This window comes from Corapipo altera, unplaced genomic scaffold (assembly GCF_003945725.1).
Source record: "Corapipo altera isolate COAL_440 unplaced genomic scaffold, ASM394572v1 45, whole genome shotgun sequence".
Lineage (NCBI taxonomy): Eukaryota > Metazoa > Chordata > Aves > Passeriformes > Pipridae > Corapipo > Corapipo altera.
This window is the reverse complement of record NW_020884877.1, coordinates 12,387,886-12,407,712: the sequence shown is the minus strand read 5'-3', so window position 1 is coordinate 12,407,712 and position 19,827 is coordinate 12,387,886. Positions and strand designations below refer to the sequence as shown.

At 36.3% G+C, this 19,827-nt stretch overlaps 1 protein-coding gene across 3 annotated transcripts in view; it reads right to left on the bottom strand.

The window, feature by feature from the left end:
• The window catches only part of LNPK (lunapark, ER junction formation factor), a 50,191-nt gene extending 30,734 nt beyond the window's left edge, over nt 1-19,457 (bottom strand). For 2 of the 3 annotated variants that reach the window (XR_003526616.1, XM_027637113.1), the window contains exons 1-8: nt 19,288-19,456; nt 16,138-16,219; nt 14,841-14,885; nt 13,468-13,655; nt 10,208-10,266; nt 6,998-7,038; nt 616-696; nt 482-533 (exon numbers count right to left, since the gene is read on the bottom strand). Coding sequence is in view for 2 of the 3 variants with exons in the window: in XM_027637113.1 (XP_027492914.1) it covers nt 482-533; nt 616-696; nt 6,998-7,038; nt 10,208-10,266; nt 13,468-13,655; nt 14,841-14,885; nt 16,138-16,164 (493 nt within the window). In the remaining variant the exon portion in view is untranslated. Of the gene's footprint in view, nt 1-481; nt 534-615; nt 697-6,997; nt 7,039-10,207; nt 10,267-13,467; nt 13,656-14,840; nt 14,886-16,137; nt 16,220-19,287 lie in introns of all 3 variants that reach the window. The other variant, XM_027637114.1, reaches the window with a different exon arrangement.
• Nucleotides 19,458-19,827: the final 370 nt, after the last annotated feature.

Below are 19,827 nucleotides of genomic sequence, written 5' to 3'. Positions count from 1 at the left end.
AATGGAACATCATAAACCAGTAAAGAACTAGTCATTCTTTTCAACTAGAAAATCCCTGATTTCTGCACCAGCTTTTCTTTTCCCTCTCTGTGCACCAAATAGAAGTAGCTTAAACACTGCATTAGGAAAGACCTAAGTAGTCAGAAATAGAATTGAAAAGCTAAGTGAATGAACATTACATAAGATTTGAAAACACCTTAATATTCTAGAAAAATTGCAAGCATGCCACAAGAAGTTAATTTTCTCTCTGCTTTAACATCAAGCAGCATTAAATATCCTGCTGTCTAGAACATCAGCCTTTAGCAATAGAACCTTTGTCTGAAAATACAGAGCAGTAATGGCCAGTCTAATGAACAGTCTATTAACCCTAAATAAAGGTCAACTGATTTACAAATTTTATCATAGAGAGACTTCTAGAGTGGAAATAGCTGTGGAAGATGAATATCTATGCTAAAGAGTAGCCGTTTTACAGGGCTATTACCTTGTCCAGGTCTTGGGGTTGCAGATGTTCCAGCAGATGGTAGTTCAGCCTCCTGCCAATTAATTATAAATAACATTATCTGAATGTTCAGCTCCATAGTACCTTCCATATTACATCAATAACAAGACTCTTACCTTTGCACTTGATTCTGGATCAAACCTTTCAAGGATTAATTTAGCAGTCTTGTATGTTTCCTTCTCCATTACTTCCTCAAGCTGGAAACAAAAGGTTCCATATATAAATACAGAATTCTTCAAAGTACTTCCCCCCATCACAGCCTCCCACTTACAAACAACTTATCAATGTTACCAAAAGGTGAAGCTCAGTCCAATGAACCAGTAGTATGTCCAGATACCTGGGGGTTCACTGTATTCAATGGAAATTAAATTTTGCTTTCAAAAATAGTTTCTAAATTCTAATGGACTACTTAACAGCTTTATTGCAAGGAAACACCAAATATTGCTAATTGTTTACATATAATGAGGAGAATAATTACAAGCACCAACTTCAATAATGGAATGTGCAAAAATCTATCAGCCATCATTATTGGAAGTTATTAGACATGACAAGCAAATGACAGGCAATTCCTTAGATTTATTTCCTCATAGCACTTAATGCTATTAATTTAAGGAAGGTCATTAGCCAAGTGCTTTACAGAATAAAGTCCCTGCGCCAATTAACTGCTGTCAGCATTGATTTTAGATTATTTATTAGCAGAAGCAATTAGCTTGCTGCAAATGCTGTGAAAACTCACTAACTAGAGAACAGCCGCGGAATTCGCTCAAATGACTTTAAAGGCTGGATCTCCATCTTTACAGCCATTCAAACTGCTTTTCAGAAAAAAGGGAACATGCTAAGAATTTAAATAAAAAAATTTACTGAGAACTATGCATACTTTAGGGAGTGTAATTAAAGCACTTCATTATTACAGCGTTTTATTTACAATGCACTCAAGTGGCTTTATAGCTAATACATGGGCTTAATTAAAAAAGTAATCACTAGTAAAGTATCATTTTAGTGGTTAACAGCCAACATTAGAAAAAGCTTAACTTCAAAACTGAGATAGTTGAAGTTATGACAAATACCTAATATGTATAGAAATCATAATGTGTTTTACAGTATCTTAAGCAGACCTTTTCTCCCAGATATGCTGACTAATGGCCACGTTCAGCTAAAAGTGGGGAGTTTGTTTGTTCTTAAGTTTGCTGTTGGCATGAACTGCAAAACTGAAAAGGTCAGTGGTCAAAAAATTAAATTCTCTCAAACTCATTTATCACTGCTAAAATAACAAATGGTGCAGGTTAACATGACTTTTATGCCATTATTTCGCTAGTGAGAAACTAAAGTTTCAGCCAATCTGCATTTACAGACTGTGCAGGGGTTTTACATTTAGACAGACCTCAGAAGCTAAATAATTTAATGGATACTGTGTATCCATCTAACACTCATTCCACCACACACTTCTTGAAGTTTAAGGCAAGGAATACAGGCTGTTAATTAAGGACTGTTGAAACAAAAAGGGAGTGAAAAAGGAAGTAAAAATCAATTTCCTAAACTCGTATTTCAGCAGGACTTTGGAGTTAACCCACTAACTTTGTAAAACAAATGCCACACAGCATAGTAAGATCAGAATTAATGGTCTAATAGGAAAAATAAAGTATTTATTGCTTATAAAAGTAAAAACCATAAGGCAGACTTTTATATAAAGGGGTAAGGTTAGTGAGGCGAAGCTGCAAAGCGAGGACGTGTTAACAGTCAGTGTCAATAGCTGGCCCCCCAAATCAAAATTTAAAATAAACAAGTTCACTTTACATCAATGAACACAAAATGCACACAAAGGAAAATGACAAATAACGTTCTGCAGGGCAAAGCAACCTTTAGGAAGAGAAAAACCAGAATGCTCCACCATCACTTGACACTTTCTTTATCTAAGGTACTTCTTGCTATAGCAGTACTAGACAGTATGGTAGCTATTTGTGGATATTTAAGTTTTGCAAAAACAGGGCCATTACTTTGAAACAGAAAAATTCAACTCTCAAGATTCAGATGTCAAAGTTATTCTTCATGTTATATAGTTATTAGATAATTCAACAAGTTAGTCTTCATATTTTGAAATTCATATACAGCTTTATAATTCTAGTAAAGCTGAATCTGAACAAGAATTCAGTATCACAACTGACTCTTTAGAAATTTTTTGAAAATGTTTAGAAATTGTCAGGATTTCTATAAGTACGTTCACAATTCTCATGCTTTCACTTCTAGGATAGACTTTTCTAGAGTAAATTGAAATTTGGCTGACACTACCAAATTAAGAATCAAAAAGGTCGAAGTTCACTCACTGTGAGCAAATTAGTGTAATTACTAGAAGCAAATAAGTGCCTATGTAAAATTTAAATACTAATTCTATGTTTGCATAGAGAAGAAACTGGTTTGTGCTCTGCCACAGCAAGGTCGTTTATGAATGCAAATCATAATGCATACTGACTTCTGGAGCACCCACCATCCTGAAGCATAATCCTGGAAAGGTTAACCTAGTGCTGAGCACTGGCTTACTAACACAAACTGTTCAACACCTCTTACTCTTTTTCCATAATACTCTTCTCTGAGATCCAAAACTTTTCCCACAAAAACATTTTCTATTTTCTGCCAAGGGCTAATTCATATTCTATCATTATCAAGCATAAATGTTGAGCAACTAGAATCACAAGTGAAGTCTCTATGAAAGTTAATACCAGTCTAAGCATGTATTTTTCATGGGATTAACTTATTTCATGGAATTAACTAAATCTTAATAAAGAAGCATGGTCATGTACCACATTCTCTCCTATGAATAACTGCAAGGATTGCCTCCTTTTCAACTGGCAACCAAACAAAAATTCTGGTGGGAACGACATCAGTTGCCTGTATTGAAAAGCAATATGAGTAATGTATTTTAAGCTTCTTGTAAAAGCAATTTAGCAACTGAAGTCTTAAGTACTGGCACAATGCAAACTACTTATTTGCCACACTACTATGTGAGTTCATAAATTGAATTACTTGCTATGTCAAACCCAACTACGAAGAGGTATTTATTTCTTTATGTTCACACAAAGCCATGAGACTCATTTGAGTCTACCATGTAAGATACGCCAGTACACATAGCAAAAGTTTCCTTAAAATAGGAAATAAATCATTTAAGTCACAGTAATCAAGTATACTCTGAACAGATCCATACAAAGAGTAAAACCACCAAAGTAACTGCTTTGAGTGAACACTGCATAAAAGAACTCACTCATTTGAGCCTTCATCAGTAAATACGATTTTTAACTGTTATTTTGAGCTTCCAACTGCATGCTTGCAGTATTCTAACACATACTGGTAACATGTTCTTGACAAAACTGGACTTGTATACAACAACCAACTCCTAGTAAAGTTTTTGTCACATACTAAAGGCTATCAAAATATTAATGGTTTTCTCTGCCTGGAAGGCTGAAGGCATAAAGTAAATTAAACAGTCATTATTTTAAGTAACAGAATTCATATGCTGCTGGGGTTTTTTCCATTACTAACGTAACTCCAAGACAGCATTGAACTCTGACTAGTTTGTTGGTTTTTTTGGTTGGTTTTTTTTTTCTTAGAAGATTAACAGATGCAACTTTCTAAACTCTTATATGGAATGTCTAAGTCTGTCAAAGTCTAATATTATACTCAGACTACTTTTCAGAGTAGCTGAGCAAACTTCAGCAAGGTTTAATTCTAAAATTAGCAAGGTAATTACTACACTATCTTCACAGTTCTGTCCTCAGGCTAAGAATTATCCCATCTTTAAGACTGCTGTTCCAGGTAAACTCTCCATTAATTCCCAGCTGTATCAGCTTAATACATGTCCTGTACCCTTGTTTTAATATGCTTAACCCTCTGAACTTGCTCATCTATACATGTTCAGGCTTAAGGGCTGATATCCTCATTAAGTGAGAACTCTAAGGCCAAAATTACAGCTAAACAGTCACGAACACAACCACAGTATCCCCATGATCAAGGAGGGAAAAAAAAAGTTGTATCTTGTAGTAGTGCATTAAGTACAGCTAATCAATTTAATCCCTACCCCCAGTTCATAATTCAACATGCTTTAAAGTATTCACTAGGGAAAAAAGCAGCATAGAGAGTCAGTTCTGTGAGAAATAAGTATTACACAAACTTTGAGTCGAAGTACAGGGTAGACAATACTAATGGTCATTTCCAGATGAAGTATTTGTGTTTGTCAAGTATTTTACCCACACAAGTATCCATATGACTATATCACCAAAGACAGAATAGCAACTGAACAGAAATCAATTTCTATCGAGCAGTCACTGCACAGCCACCAGGACATCACATCTAGCAGATGAGGAGCTTACACCAATTACAGGTAAGCCCTATAACAGGCTTATGTCCCTTCAGCCTACAAGTAACATCTGTAGGGAAAATACAAACCACATGTTGGCAAAACACAAGTACCGTAACATTTTTCAAAAGGACAATTGTCTTCAACATAAGATTTCTCCAGCAATTAGGTAGCTGAGATGCAATAAAGTGAAAAAGCACAGTTGTTGAGGCAGGCTCACAGTGCCTAGACAACAATTTGCATTACGAATAAACAGGAAATACACGATTTACTTATCCTAGATACTTTGAGGATCACAATGTAAATATCTGAGTAACTAAATCTATTTGCAAACCCCGCAGCAAATCAGAATTGAACAAAAAAAAAAAAATCCTCTCCCTCCCCATTACTTTACTTGAAGATTTTTGTTTTCTTTTACTAAAAAGTAGGTGTTGCTACAGTTATTCATAGTCAAAGACAGCCCTAAGGAAATCAATCCAAAACAAAACCAAGACTAAATCTGAGTATTATCAAAAATTTTACAGAATGCAATTTTATGAGTGTTTCCATCTAAAACACAAATTATATTGTCTCATTACTTGCATCCCCTTCCTGCTCATTTCAACATGTTCCATTTCATGTATAATTATCAAATTTTAATGCTCAATTGAATGTCTTAATTTATGACGAAACTCCTAAGTCTCCTAAGTTCTGAGTAAAAAATACCAACAGCACCCCGATTCAAGAGGTTAAATAAGTTCTCTATTTCTGGCTCCTTGCTAGGAACCAGGCACACACAAGATCAAGAGACAGTCACCAATTTTTTAGTGCTCTCAGATTGAAAAATAGCTGAGTCATATGTTATTGGACTTCCCAGAACTCTGTTTTACTAATCCTATTTAGAAGTTTATCTTTAATGATAAAAGCTTGAGTTGCATACATACTAATGACAATTTATATTTTCAGGTTTAAATTCTCCATAGTTACACTACAATTTCATTAATATTCATTAAGTATTTGTGCAGTTTTTTAATTTTTAACTACTGCCTGGTCTTCTACATTATGTTATTTTGACTTCTTGCATATGCAAAATACATATTTACATCCTGTTTCAACAGTACCAATTCTCCAAGTAAAAAACTTTCCCTTTTCTAAACCAGGGTTTTCCTGACTAATCTTTTATTCGATGCCTTTACTCTGAAGTGCTTCTCACACACAAAAATTCAGGATCACTAGTTCCTCTAGAATAAATATGAAGATTTTTATGATTACAGAAAACCAAACTTAAAATGAAATGAAGACTTTACATTTAAGATTCCAAAAACTGTTTGCTCTCCACTGTGCTTTTCCTGTTCCAAGAACTTTCCCTTCAAAGCTACCAAATGGCTATGTTAATTGCAAACATTAACTAATTTCAGTTAAGCAGTTTTTCATAAAATAAAATTAACAACATAGTTGTCATGCTCATTTATTTCTTTCTCAAAAATGTAAGCCTGTCCAACCTCTTTTTATCATTACTCCAAACAAAGGACACATCCATTTAAATATTAGCAAACCCTCTTTAACAAAAGACAATAACAATTAGGTTACAGGTTATCTTTTTTACATCGACATTTTAAAAGTGACAAAAAACAGAGCAGAAGATTGTGACATAATAAACTCCCTTTTGGTATCTTTGTTGTGGGTTTCCTTTTAATTTAGCTACCGTGGCAAAATCCAGAAGGTATAAGGTAAACACTCTGGGTAACTCATTAACAATTAAATAACCCTCATAATACAAGTTTTGGCAGCTTTGGAGGGAGGAGGGGTTGTTTTGGTGGTGGTAGAGGGGGGAGGGAGGGAGGGAGGGAGGGAAGGGGCAGGGGGAAGTGTTTGGGTTTGGGTTGTTTGGGAAGGGGGGCTGTGTTTTGGTGGCCATCGTTTTTAAGTTTTGCCTTACCAAGGCAGGAGATGAAGCCAAGAACATAAGTAAACAACAAACTTCCTTATGGAATGATTAAGCAGAGAGGAAACAGCTTTGCAATATTACAAAGTGGGAAAGTTATCCAAGACCTGGAACCTTTTCCATCCTAATTCTGTCTTACTGAGATTAAGTGTTGGTTGAGTGGATGCAAATATCTGGAGAACACCAGTTTCAGTGGACCACAACAACCCAGCTTTTAAGTTTTACTTACTATTTTTTTCTTTTGAGATTTTAAATCTTCCAGTGCATCATCTAAAAGAAGGACAACATACATTAGTTTTCAAATACAAATAAAAGATTTCAGCACACTCTAAACACTGACTTTGCCCTGTAAGACCACAAAAAATTACGCACTGACCACTACCAATCCTAAACACCAGTAAACTTTGTATAAAATAACTATTTTACGTGAAAATAAATCACTTAAAATGCTGAAACAGCTTATAAATTATAGCCCACCGTTATTACTTTAGAGTTATAACTATTAAAAAATTTTATGTACCATTTCCTCATTAAGCAAACCAATTCTAGCCAGTGCCCTGCTTTGACCTACATTAAAACTGGTACAACAATGGACCAAATACACTTAATCTCATGAGTCAAACTACAAAAAAAAGCTTGAGGTCTAAGCATTAATATATGAGTATCAGATTTACTGGCTTCAGTATGTCACATAAGCCTCTTAATACATACCAGTTTCAAATGCCAGGTCAACTCTGAGCTTTAGAACTCAATGTATTTCATCCTTTCTATACTTTCAGACTACAGCAAACTCCCCAGTTTTGTAAGAACAGCTACTAGAAGGTCATTTTACTACTAAATGCTAAGAGACTGTTACAACTAGTAGGCACAGCACCCAACCTCTCTAAGAGGAAGGGAAAGAAGAAAAGTCAAATGCACATGGGATTTTCTTTTAAGTCAATGTTTGCAGCTTGACAGTCATGGAAACCTCACTGTAATAAACCACCACCTAATGCAGAAGATGCTCTCAATAAAATAGCTTTCTATTACATCCTTCACAGCAAGAAGAGTTTAACAATAAACTTTACAACTTTCCCCCCCTTCTCAGCTCTACTGAACACTAGCAACTTAATTCCTGTAAAAACATAGCTATTTTTACTCATTTTTTCAGATTTCAAAGAAAGAAAAAGCTTCACAAAACTCCAAGACACAAAACCAAAACCCACCAAACTAAAAGTAATTTTTTTTCATCTTTCTTTATATATAAGTATGTCATACTACTCAAAGCTACTTTAGGAACACCATTACTTGAAAGTAAGGGAACAATTACTTGAACTTTCCAGAATGTAGAAACTCATTTTGACAGAATAAACCTCTTAATTAAATGTGAAAAATACTAAAACTGGACATGCACATATTTGAAAGCTTATGCAACAAAAGGGGAACTACAACAACCTGTATTAGTTAAGATAAATAAGACATGGAACAAGACCATATTTAGTACTGGGGTGGACCACAGAAGATGGGCAATTCCAGAAAGTGTGCATCTTCAAATTAGTAAGGTACCTTCCTTCATCAAATTTTACACTTATATTAGAACACAGTGTCTCATGTAGCCCCACAGAGATTAAGAGCTTGAAATGCACTGCAGTGCAGTGTGGTATCATGCAGCCAAGCAAGCAGCAGATACAGCCAATCATAGTACCCAAGTGCCTCAAACATCTTCAGGCGTGGCTCTCCACAAAGCTGTGCAACCACCTTAAAGTGTGGGTGTTTGTTTCTGATCACTCTACTTCCTGTATTCAACAAGAACCTCGTGAAACACCTGCCCCTTCAAATGTGGCCAAATGGCAATTACTGCAAAGTACTCTCAAGAAACCAATATATCTCATCTTTATTAAACCCACAGAACAAAAGAAATTCATATTAGAGAAGTCAATACCTGCAATATACCTCATTTATTTTCCCCACACTTTGGGACAGATCAGCCTAAATCTCCCTTAACAGTTGTTTTCCTGACCTGTCTTAAAAACTGAAATTCCATAATCTCTCTACATCACCTTTCCCAGAGTCTAGCTACGAATTTTCCTCATTCAGAACATGGTTCCTAAATCTGATGTATGCTGCTTATCCAGCACAGAGCTTTATAGTATTAAATAACCATCTCCAGTGACTCAATGCATTATATTAACTCATCCCAGAATAAAAGGGTAGCTTTGAGCCACTTAGTTGCCAATTTGCTCTCTCAGCTACACCTTCTCCCACTGTACTGCTGTTAACTCTTGTTTTAACATTTCCTTTTTCTTTTTCAAATACAAAACTTTTATCTTTGAGGTAAAACACTTCATTTTTATCCAATCTCTGGAAACACACAGATATAATAATCCCTTTAGGCATGTTCTATCATCTACTAAAAACCTTTATACACAGGTTCAACAAAAGCACCAGACTTGCTTGTATGCTCAAAACAGCAATAAAGACATTTAAGCAAACTAGAAAAACATACATACTTTTTTTCTAATTCAGCCATGAAATGCAAATATATATTCACCTTAGAAATGAATCACACAGCACCACAGAATAGATGGACAATTTTATTTCTACATAAAAAGGTATGTTCGGTGCTTGCATATCAAAACACAAACATTAAGTTTAAGAAAAATTCAAAAGTGATGTTTAACTCGTAAGCTGTCACAAATTAAATACATCATGTTGTTCTGCAAGTCATAAAACACAGTGCAACACTGAGGTTTTCCTGTATTATTGCTCACATCACCATGAGATATTGTTACAGGCTGGACTGCTTTCAAGGAAAGTCTCAAATGAATTCTAACTACTGCAGACAAGTGCCACAGATGTTGTTTTTAAATAGCATGCAGATTTATTCTAATGCAAAATTTAACAACTTTTTATATATATTTGAACACCTGCATTACTTTTTGGTTTTGTTACATGACTTCCAATTTTCCTTAGCTCTCAAAAAACGCAGAAACACCTGCTTATACCTTTCCCACTCAGGAAAAAAAGCTTGCTTTGGAGAACTTGTGAGAGAAAAGCTATCTTGACAAATAAATTAAAACATCTCCTATAAATCTCTTCTCATACATAACTGCTGGGATACTTGCAGATGCAAGTATCAAGGGAACTACTACTATTGTTTATATTTCCTTTCCCCTCGCTCCCACTTTTACACTATCTTTTATTCCATTACACTTTGACACATGCAAAGACAGGAGAAAGCTACCACAATTTTATAAGTGAAGTGAAAAACCAAGCAGTTTCCTTCCTGTTCTTTTATGAACCATGTGGTAGAAACAAGTTCAGCTAATACTACCCATTTCAGTACCAACTAAAAGACTACCTTTGTCTTTCCGGAAGCCAAATGATCAAAGGCATTTACATTATCATAGCAAGCATCACTCTTATCTAGCTCCATATTCTTAAAAAAAAAAATACTTACTATTCCTTTCTGTCCGTTTGGAAAAGAAGAAAATGAGCAGTGTTCTTATAAACCAGATTCTTTAAAACAGAAAGAAGAATTATATTAATTAAAATAAATTACAGTAAGGATTACTGGAGTCATTTAGCAAACAGAACATTTATCAGATGACATTTCGTTTTGCAAATACAAAGAACAGAAATCTTCAAACAATATTTATATAAAAACCTAAAAATTAAATTAGCATCTTGTCAAGGCATCAACATTGCTCTAAATAAAATGCTCTTTTCCATTAAAATTTAACCAAGTATTACTAAAGGTAGAAATACTAAGGCAGCAGTTGCAAGTAACATTGTCACTTACTAAAATGTTCAGCTGAAAATTACACAGTCATCACTTCTTATTTGATAGATTTATTATTCATGTTATCCAGAAAACCAAGCTTATAAGCTAAGGCCCAAAATTACTACCTGGGAGATCTGCAGGAAGAATTCAATACCAATGAAAACCATGAGATACAGCTATTGTACAAATACTCTCCAAGCAGAGTTAACTGACCTGAGTCCTTATGATTTTACAGAGCTCTGAATCCACTCAGCTTCTGTAGGGTTTCAGCTGACTTAGCTCAAACAGAGTAGTTTATTTCAAGATAAAGTCAAACTGATCTATGACCATGTTATAGAGGTCTCCCTGCAATCATCATGACTTCATCTGCTTTAAATCTTAGAATTGCTTATAATTAGGTTGACACTTTTCCTGCTAAGTTATTCAGCCTAAGCCAAGCAGCAAACCTCATACTTCAAGCCACTCCAAGGATCTTATCCAAAACCCTCCTAATGTCAAGCATTAAATAACAGAGCCTAAATTAGCAATGTTCTGCTTAAGAAAAAAAAAATCTTTTGCCTTTATATAATGGTTCCCCAGTTCAAAATGCCTTCAAGTACTAACACAACCTGAGTTAGGCATGTTAGATGAGGCAACTGGAATGTGAGAGTAACCTATCCAACGTAAGAGAAACAGAGAAAGAAGTTTAAATATTCCAGGTTCAAAGATATGCTATAATAACTACTCTGAGAATACAGATGGGTTTGTCTGCTTACATATTGCAAAACGTGTCTTCATAAAGTATCAGAAGAAATAAATGTTTACAGGGTTTGAATTGCCCTAAATACCATGTTATATAATAAAAAGCATTATTTCTTTTTTAATGTATGTTAAAGAGTCTTCTACCAAAAGCTGTACTCTAAGTTAATAGATATGGCAGGACTTCATGAAATAAGAAAAACATTTCCTCTTTAAGAACTTTGAGGTGAAAGTTTAATAGCAGACTATTTCAGACCAATTTTACAAAATAAAACCATATTTCTCTGAAAATCAGAACACGCAAGATTAAACAATTCAAATAAAAATCAGTTCAAGAAGAGCATCCTTCTAACATGCTAACTTATTTATATTTCTTCAACTTTTCAAATATTTCAACATACATTTAAAATTAACCAAGTTATATTCCTAAAACTTAACTTCCTCTACCAGCATCAGTAACTTGCTGAGACCCTGAGGGACTGACCTAAGGCAGAAATAAGTTGGTGACTGACTGCAAGCTGGAAAAGTCAGACATATTCCAGTTTGATTAGGGCTGAAAAATCTCTAGAGCTATTACTGGGTGGCACCAGGCATTCAGCATGGAGTCACCTCTTGACCGAGCACAAAGACAAGCTGGCAGCTGCTTGCCATTCATATCTGCCAAAAAAAGCTGAAGGGGAATAGCTTAAGAAAAAAAAATCTGATAAACAGTTGTAAGTCATAGAGAACAACAGTCTAATTCTAAATGTTAGTAAGCCAATATCCAAGTTGGAATTTTACAGAGAGTCATACTGAAAAAAAGCAGAATTGGAAGACAAACTAGAGAATAAAAATCCAATGTGAAAATTCACACCACAGCACTAGAAGTCATCTCACCTTCAATAACAAAAGTTTTCATTTCTACACTAATCCTAACACAACTATGTGAAAGAGAGCTGGTAATACTTTCTCTTCTACAAGCCTTTCCTATTAGCATGAGCAAGCCTTGCACACTCACAACAAAGACTTTAGAATGCTTGTCCTTAAGAACAAAATCAATTCACGTTACTGCCAAAGATTAATTTGAGCTCTAATTTCTATATTAATCCTTTCCAGTCAAGATACTGCTGCCCATGTATCTTCTCCACAGGATTCCACAACAGCATATTAGCACATTATGCATAACACCATATGACATACAAAAAGCATCTTCAAGTTGTTTTTTTTTTCCACGTTATGCTGACCCACACTAATCAAACTTGCAAAGCCTTAAATACTTACATTTTACTTTGCGTTTAAAGATAAAGCTAGGGCACTGATAAGTCATGTTTTCATATAAAGATGCTGTACAAATATGGAAAGTATATACAACATTCATTTCAGCAAATTAGTAAATGCACTGTGCTCCCCAACGGTAAAAAAGATGCTCAGTAGGCTGCTTTCCCCTCCTTGATCTGAGGGAAGGGGAGGCAGCAAAGCAGTTGTTTAGTGGGAGCCCATTTTGTTACTTTGGAAAAGTAGCTTTCTTAGAAAACAAAAGCCACTCATCAGGACGAGCAGCTAATCAGCTCAGCGGAACAAAAATGTTACCAATACTTTCTCCTGTTCACATCCACTGAACTCTGGATATTTCATTATTGAAGTAAACAGTCAATGATTTTCCAGAAAAACAGCATATTATATAAAACTAGTCTTCAACATACTTAGGTTGATGACCTTTCAAGTCAATTCTGTGTTAACACATTTACTTTAATAGGTAACAGTAAGTTTCTCCATTCATTCTTGCATTTTCCCCTGGTTTATATGCTACATTTTATCTATAGGTGACATACCTTAGGTTACTTTCATATAGAGATGTCACTTTCCAACTAGCAGTAAAAAAAAACCCCAAGATAATGCTCTTCTGCTTATACTACATTACCTTGCAGCTGCTCAGATATAGGTCTCTCTCTAGGCCTGGCATAATTTTGATAGGCCAAATAACTTTAGATCCTATCATCTTTTGATGATAAGACTTCGTTCCAGACCCATGAGAGACATTCCCCACAAAGAAAGTGTCTGCCTAACTATTTGGATTTATTTTAGAAGAAAAAAAATTCAGCAAGTTATGATATCTCAAGGATTGTCAAAGTAAACCCAACCCCCTGCTGAGATGCATTTTCCATCTCCTTTTATCAAACGGACAGCAGTTAGAAAATAAAAAAGGCATATTTACTTACATGAATGGAAATGCAAAAAATGGAAGTGTCATTGTCAACCTTGCTGTCCATTCGTCAGGAAGACACCACAAATATACAATTAAGCAAGTAACAAGGTAAAGGAGTGAGGAGTAGAGAAGCAGCCCTCCAACCCATAGTTTCTGTAGCCTCTGATTTTTTTCTCTAAATTCTTCTAATGTCTGTATTTCCTGTAAATAAACAGGGTTCAACCTTATTAGTGAAATTAGTAGGTGGTTTTACTAAGCTGCCTTTAAATGTTTGCTAAAATCAGCCCTATCAGTCTGATACTTGATTAGAATAAAGTCAAGCAGTTTTTTGATAAATGACAATATTTGCCCAAAGATAACTTCCATAGCATAAATACACCACACTATTAAGATTATGATATGGGCTACCTGCACTGTATTAGCAACTGGAAAGAAATGTTACAAATCAGCACTTTTTCACAATTGTATTAGTATATCTGGGTGGGACAAGTGAAAAATGCTAATACCTTATGAATGGCAATCTTTACAATGACATAAATCAATGCCAACCATACTCTGCATTTTAAAACTTTCATCAGGCACCTGTGGAATTTTAAATGCCTCTAATGCTTTACTACTAACATGGGAAATTGCTGAAACATCTCCATTATTTCATGTGTTTTCCTCTCAGTACCTTCCTCACATTAAGAGTGAAATCCTGAACATCTGTATGATGCTTCTGGTATATTAATAAGTGAGTGAGCAACGCTCTGCTGTGTTAACCATTTTGACTGTATTTCAAGTGACAACAGGAGTACTCACACTTTCATCATAAGGAAAACAAAAAATATCAGCAGCATACTTCAAAACAGTTAATTTCCCCATAGAGTACAGACATCTGTCACAAATGCTGGCAAAAAATCACAATTGATTACTGAACCATCTATTCAGTTTTTCTGCCCCTAACCTTACTTACTACTATCACAGTTACAACTTCTACACATAAAACCATACATTGAAGCTTTTCTAATCAACCTGATGAACGGAACTTAGCATTGGTGACATTTTCCATGACACGGGACTTTAACCACTAGTGATAAATAATTCTGTAATCAAGGCAGCTTCACATTCATTCCTATTTCAAGCTCTCTAAATAAACAGTTGAACTGTAGTTTCTCACTATCTATTATACAGTATGGGTATTTTTTAAATGACTAATAGTAAGGGGGGAAAAGGCAGCAATTCCTCTGAAACTCAGAATCTCTAGTACTGGAATAATAACTAAAATAATTTAAAATTTTATTACAGTGTTTTGGTTAATGTGAAAGAAATACATGGCCAGCAAAAGGGATGCATATTTCTTAAAAAAAAAAAAATCAAACAAAACACCAAAAAGCAAACACATACCTTATCTATTTTTTCTAATACTTCTACAGTGGATGGCTTTGCCTGCTTACAAGAGAAAGAACAAAGATATTAATCTCACTTCTAAAAAAGTCAGATTTTTGAGGATTACTGTACATTAACAGCTACCTAACAAAAAGACATATTCATAATAGATTAATAAATTATCTGTTTTACATAAAGGTCAGAAGTTTTCCTACTTTAATAGTGACAAATAGAAGGGATTATAGTCAATCACTATTTTAGAGTTGGTATTACTCTTAACTCAAGGCTCCTCTCTTACATCACAAAGGATGAAAACCTATAATGCACATACACCAATAATGAATGTGTGGGTGGGAAGCAAAACAAGAACAGAATTCATGAGTGGAGGAAATAGGCAAAGTAAAGAGAATATATAAAGGAAGCCCTAACCTGAGTACTTCAGCTTTTTATTACTCTTCACTCTACACAAAGACACATGGTCTAAATAAATCATAAGCAACTGCAAATAAATGTTATCTCCAGTAAAATCCCCCTAGGAGCAACTTGAAATCCACCTCCTAGGAATCTTTCCTAATTCCTGAAAACTATCAAGCCATAATCTTTCCCCACCCTTCACACCACAAATTCAAAAACCACAGCCCACACCACATCACCATGAAAACGAGTTTCCTTTACACAAGACTGATATTTCACCTAAACTTTCATCTTTAAAGGAGTTTTGTATGGGAAGCTCAAAAGTCAATTGCTAATAAGCAAAAGCAAACCTAGACTCAAACAAATCACACCTGCTAGGAGAGTAGTCAAAAATCTCATGCCTCTTCTTCCTCATAAACTCAGTACACCCCTCAATAACATACAAGCCAACAAAAGCAGACAGGAAGACAGACTTGTACAGGTCTAAGTAGCTACCAAAATATGTGTTAAAACAGACAGAATGATATTCTGCATCTATCTCATTTTGACCTAAAAAAGCCACCAATCTTTCAAGTCACAGATGCTGCAGTATCTATCCCGCTGAAGGGCCACAAAATTATTTAGACTTACAGAAAGAGTTAAAACTGAATTTTTAAAAGTTAACCAGACCAGTGCCAGACTGATACAGCAAAGGAAATAAAAGACAACAACACAGTTTCACAGTTTAGTGATTTGGAGAGAATACTTCTGGACATGGGATGTCTCACTACTGGATTTTTAAATGACATTCATGGGAAAAGTTTAGCACTAACGGTCAAGCAACAGGCATTAAAGAAACATGCCCTAGGTACTCCCATCTTCTAGACTAAAGAAGATTATCCTGTTACACGATTTTACTTACCCTCCATCTTGAAATCAATCCACCCATCTTCAATTGTGGACAAATGTTGGCAGAGCTATCAATCTTCTACGAGAATTCACAGCTAGAAATAAAGCATTAAGCACTCAGGAGCAATCTAATAGCATACTGAAGATTCACAAATTCATTTCAACATCTAAAGAAATCAAAATATTGCATAAAGCCATTTTCTAGTTATCTACCTATGTGTTATTTTTACATCCAGCGTTTAGTTTCAGAGGCCATCTTGTAAGCCAGTTGATCAGCCCTGATGAGGCCAAACTTATTTTTACTTTGGAAATACCTAATCAGGTTGGAGTCCTCAAAAACAGAGACACAAAATTACTGCTAAAAGAGTCATCAAAACCCTCCAGCAGAACAACAATTTTAAAAACTTACTACTGAGCAGGATTATTTAAGAAGTTGATTTCCAGTTATTTCCTCTGCTGCCCACAAGCATAACTCAGTGTTCCTTTTCAGCTGTCAGTCCAGGCATCCAGCAATAATATCCTACTGTTCGTGAGAAAATTTATCAAATAAATCTACTTCCTTTTTACCCCATCATCAAAAAGAATGTACTGGACAGCACTATTGTTGTTCTTCGGTATGATCTGTTTTAAGTTCAAATAATCAAGTTCAAAGAGATTTCACTTGCTAAATGAAAGCAGTACATTGGCAAGTCTTCCCTGCACACAACCCACAGTGCATTATCAGCACACCAAATGACTCTGACAGTTCCAAAGGTGCAAAAGTAGCTCACCTGACCTTACACAAACCTGGAACCCTTGAACAACACTAATTCAGTGACCTGGGTCTAAGTTCCTGAAACAAAAGTGTAGCAACTTTCTATCAGAAGGTAGCTGGAATCAACTGACTTTGAACCTCAGTGTAGCAGAATTTCTTTCTGCTCATCTAATTTACAAGTGTTTTACCTAGTGAATGAAAAAGTAATCGGTTCCTAACAACGCCAACAGTAAACTGGGGGTTCACCAACCGAGGTTCAAACCTTTTTCATTCTGGAGTGAAACAGTAAGACATTGAAACAAAGCACTTATCTAGCTGGGCACACATATAAGTGATTATTATCTTGTTTATTAAGTTACCTTCAGCAAAAAATCCAAATTTGTTTTCAAATTGTCTAAGGCTGTTAGAACAAATTAATATAGACCACTCACTAGCAGGAACACTACTGTAGTATGGTAACCTCCTCACCTTTTAAGAAAACCAAGGCTTCAGAATCCAGAACTAGAGGCCCTGTGATTTCAGAAACCAATCCTTAAAAATAAGGAAACCCATATTTGAAGTGCTGCCAAAAGGAAGCTATAACAGATGGGCAAATTAGCTCTGCTGCTGCCGAATTACCAGCACAAAGAGGCGAGCTACAGAAAAAGCACTATTACCCCTTGGGCTCTTGAGCAAATTCTCAAAATAATCACTACTACAGCAACTCACCTCAGTAAAACAGCAGGTTGGGATTTTTTCAAACACACAGTCTAACATAGAGAATGTTACACAATTGCCCCTTTGCAGATACAGGTGAGCTTTTGCACGATGGTATTGCAGTAGATGTGAGCAGACACTTTCTTCCCTAGTATTCCCTAGACAAATAGCTTTCCTATTGTTTTGTAATAAAGACACAGCCAATCAAGAAGTCTGTAAAACTAGCACAAGGCTCCCAAATCTAGTTTGCTTCCCTAGCATTGCCACTACTGTTAGGAGCAATGGTAGCTCTCAGTCATGGACATAAGTGACAGAGATGCTCATGCAGTCTTTGTGTGTGCCACTTTCCTTCAAGTCACAGTTTGAGAACATCTGCAGTAGAAGTGTTAGAGGATCTTCTGAGCACAGGTTATCCGTGAGATATTGGTCACACCAACTTTTATCAATAATACATTCACAGTGTTACTTCTACACAAGTGTTTTTAAAATATCTGGAAAATAGGTGGAAGAGAAACGGGTCTGACAATTGTCACTGTACATATGATTTTACGAGAATTATGACGATGACAGGCTTTATATGTGCTGCTCTGCAAGACAGTAATACTCCCAAAACCCTTCCCCAAAGAGGTATTAAGGGATTAGGGCCACTGGATGCACATTTACAGTTCGGTCACTGAATCCTTAGTTCGGAGATACAGAATTTTTTATGATTTCTGTGGAGTGCCTCAGATGTTTTCCTTTCTTTCCTCCTCTTTTTTTTGACACGACAACACAAGTTGTCTTCAACGGTTTCAAACTCTCCTCCTTCTTCCTCATCTACCACTCCACATACCTGTCCCTCACACAGTAACCATTCATGGCAAGAGTTCTCCTTCCACAAGTTGCTTGCTTCCCATGCTCTAACCAACAAATAATTACATAGTACTTTTCCCACTCTGAAGACTACACTTCTTTAGCACTGAGCTGTGCACTCCACTCACTAAGCACTACTGCAATTGGACTTACTTCCACAAACATTATCACTGATTTAACACACAAGTAAGATAGCCGCAATATTTCCTAATCCGGGGCTTAAAAATGACAATAAAATTGTTAAAAAACACTTAATATAGAAGCTTAAGAAAACACTACTACCAATTTTATTACCTGACTCTCTCAAAAAAAATATTTATTTCTTGATAGGAGCTCCTCTACTCCAAAAACATGTAAGTTATTAAAAAGCAAAAGTGCTAGACTAAGAGTACCACAGCAGAAAAAGTTTCTCTTTGAAAGAGGGATGAATCATGCTTGATTACGGAAGTCATCCACCAACCCATCCGCCAAGAGGGAGAAAATAGTTTGATGATCTCATTTCACTTTTATCAAGTCTCAAATTTCTTCAAGCCTGTTGATAATGTTTTAAGATTAAAAGTTCTCAAAAAAAATCAGTCTCCCAAGTAAATTTTAATAACTGACATGCTGAAATTCAAGACTCAATAACGCCAAGAGAAGACATATTAAAAGAAAAAAAAGGAAGTTAGAAACTTGTCATCAAGGCCTTGCATACAAACATATGGACCTTTCCCCTGAAGGAATGGGCAATGCTTTTTAAATGAGGGGTTTTGTAAGCTTAGTGACTTCACTTTATGTAAATACTTTTAAATATTTATCATTACAAAGAACACAAGTTCTACCGTTCAAATTGAATCTCCAGTTCTCCCACAATTTACTGACCTCAGAAACCTCCAGTGGGACCATAAAGTTTCTCCAGCTACGAGTGCCGAGGACAAGGAAACAGGCAAAAGAAAAGCATAAGCATCACCCAACACGTACTGCTGGCCGGTTCTAGGTCCTCCCAGTTAAAATACGACACTGAACTTTTTTCCCATTTAAACTAGGCTTTCAGCTGTTCCTGTTCGGAAGCAGCCTACAGAGGTCTATACGCTTTGCAGAGCCTTAATTAAAAAGGCAAATTAGTTCCCCTATGGGCTGCACAGCGGTGGAGCGAGGAGCGGCTGGGTCAGGCGCTGTTTCTGAAGCCCAGCCCTGGTGCGAAGCCTGCGGCCGCCGGGGCCGAGGGAGCGAGCGAGCCCCGGGCACGGCGGGCGGGCGGAGCTCGGGGGCGGCCCCGGCCGGTCCCTGGGACAGCGCACGGCGCCGCCGCACCGCCGCGCCCGGGCGGGCCCAGTAGGGCCCCACCGCCCCCTCCCCGCGGCCGGCGGCTCCTTCCCCCGAGGCTGCACCCCGGCCGCCGCCCGGCTGCCCACGGCGAGG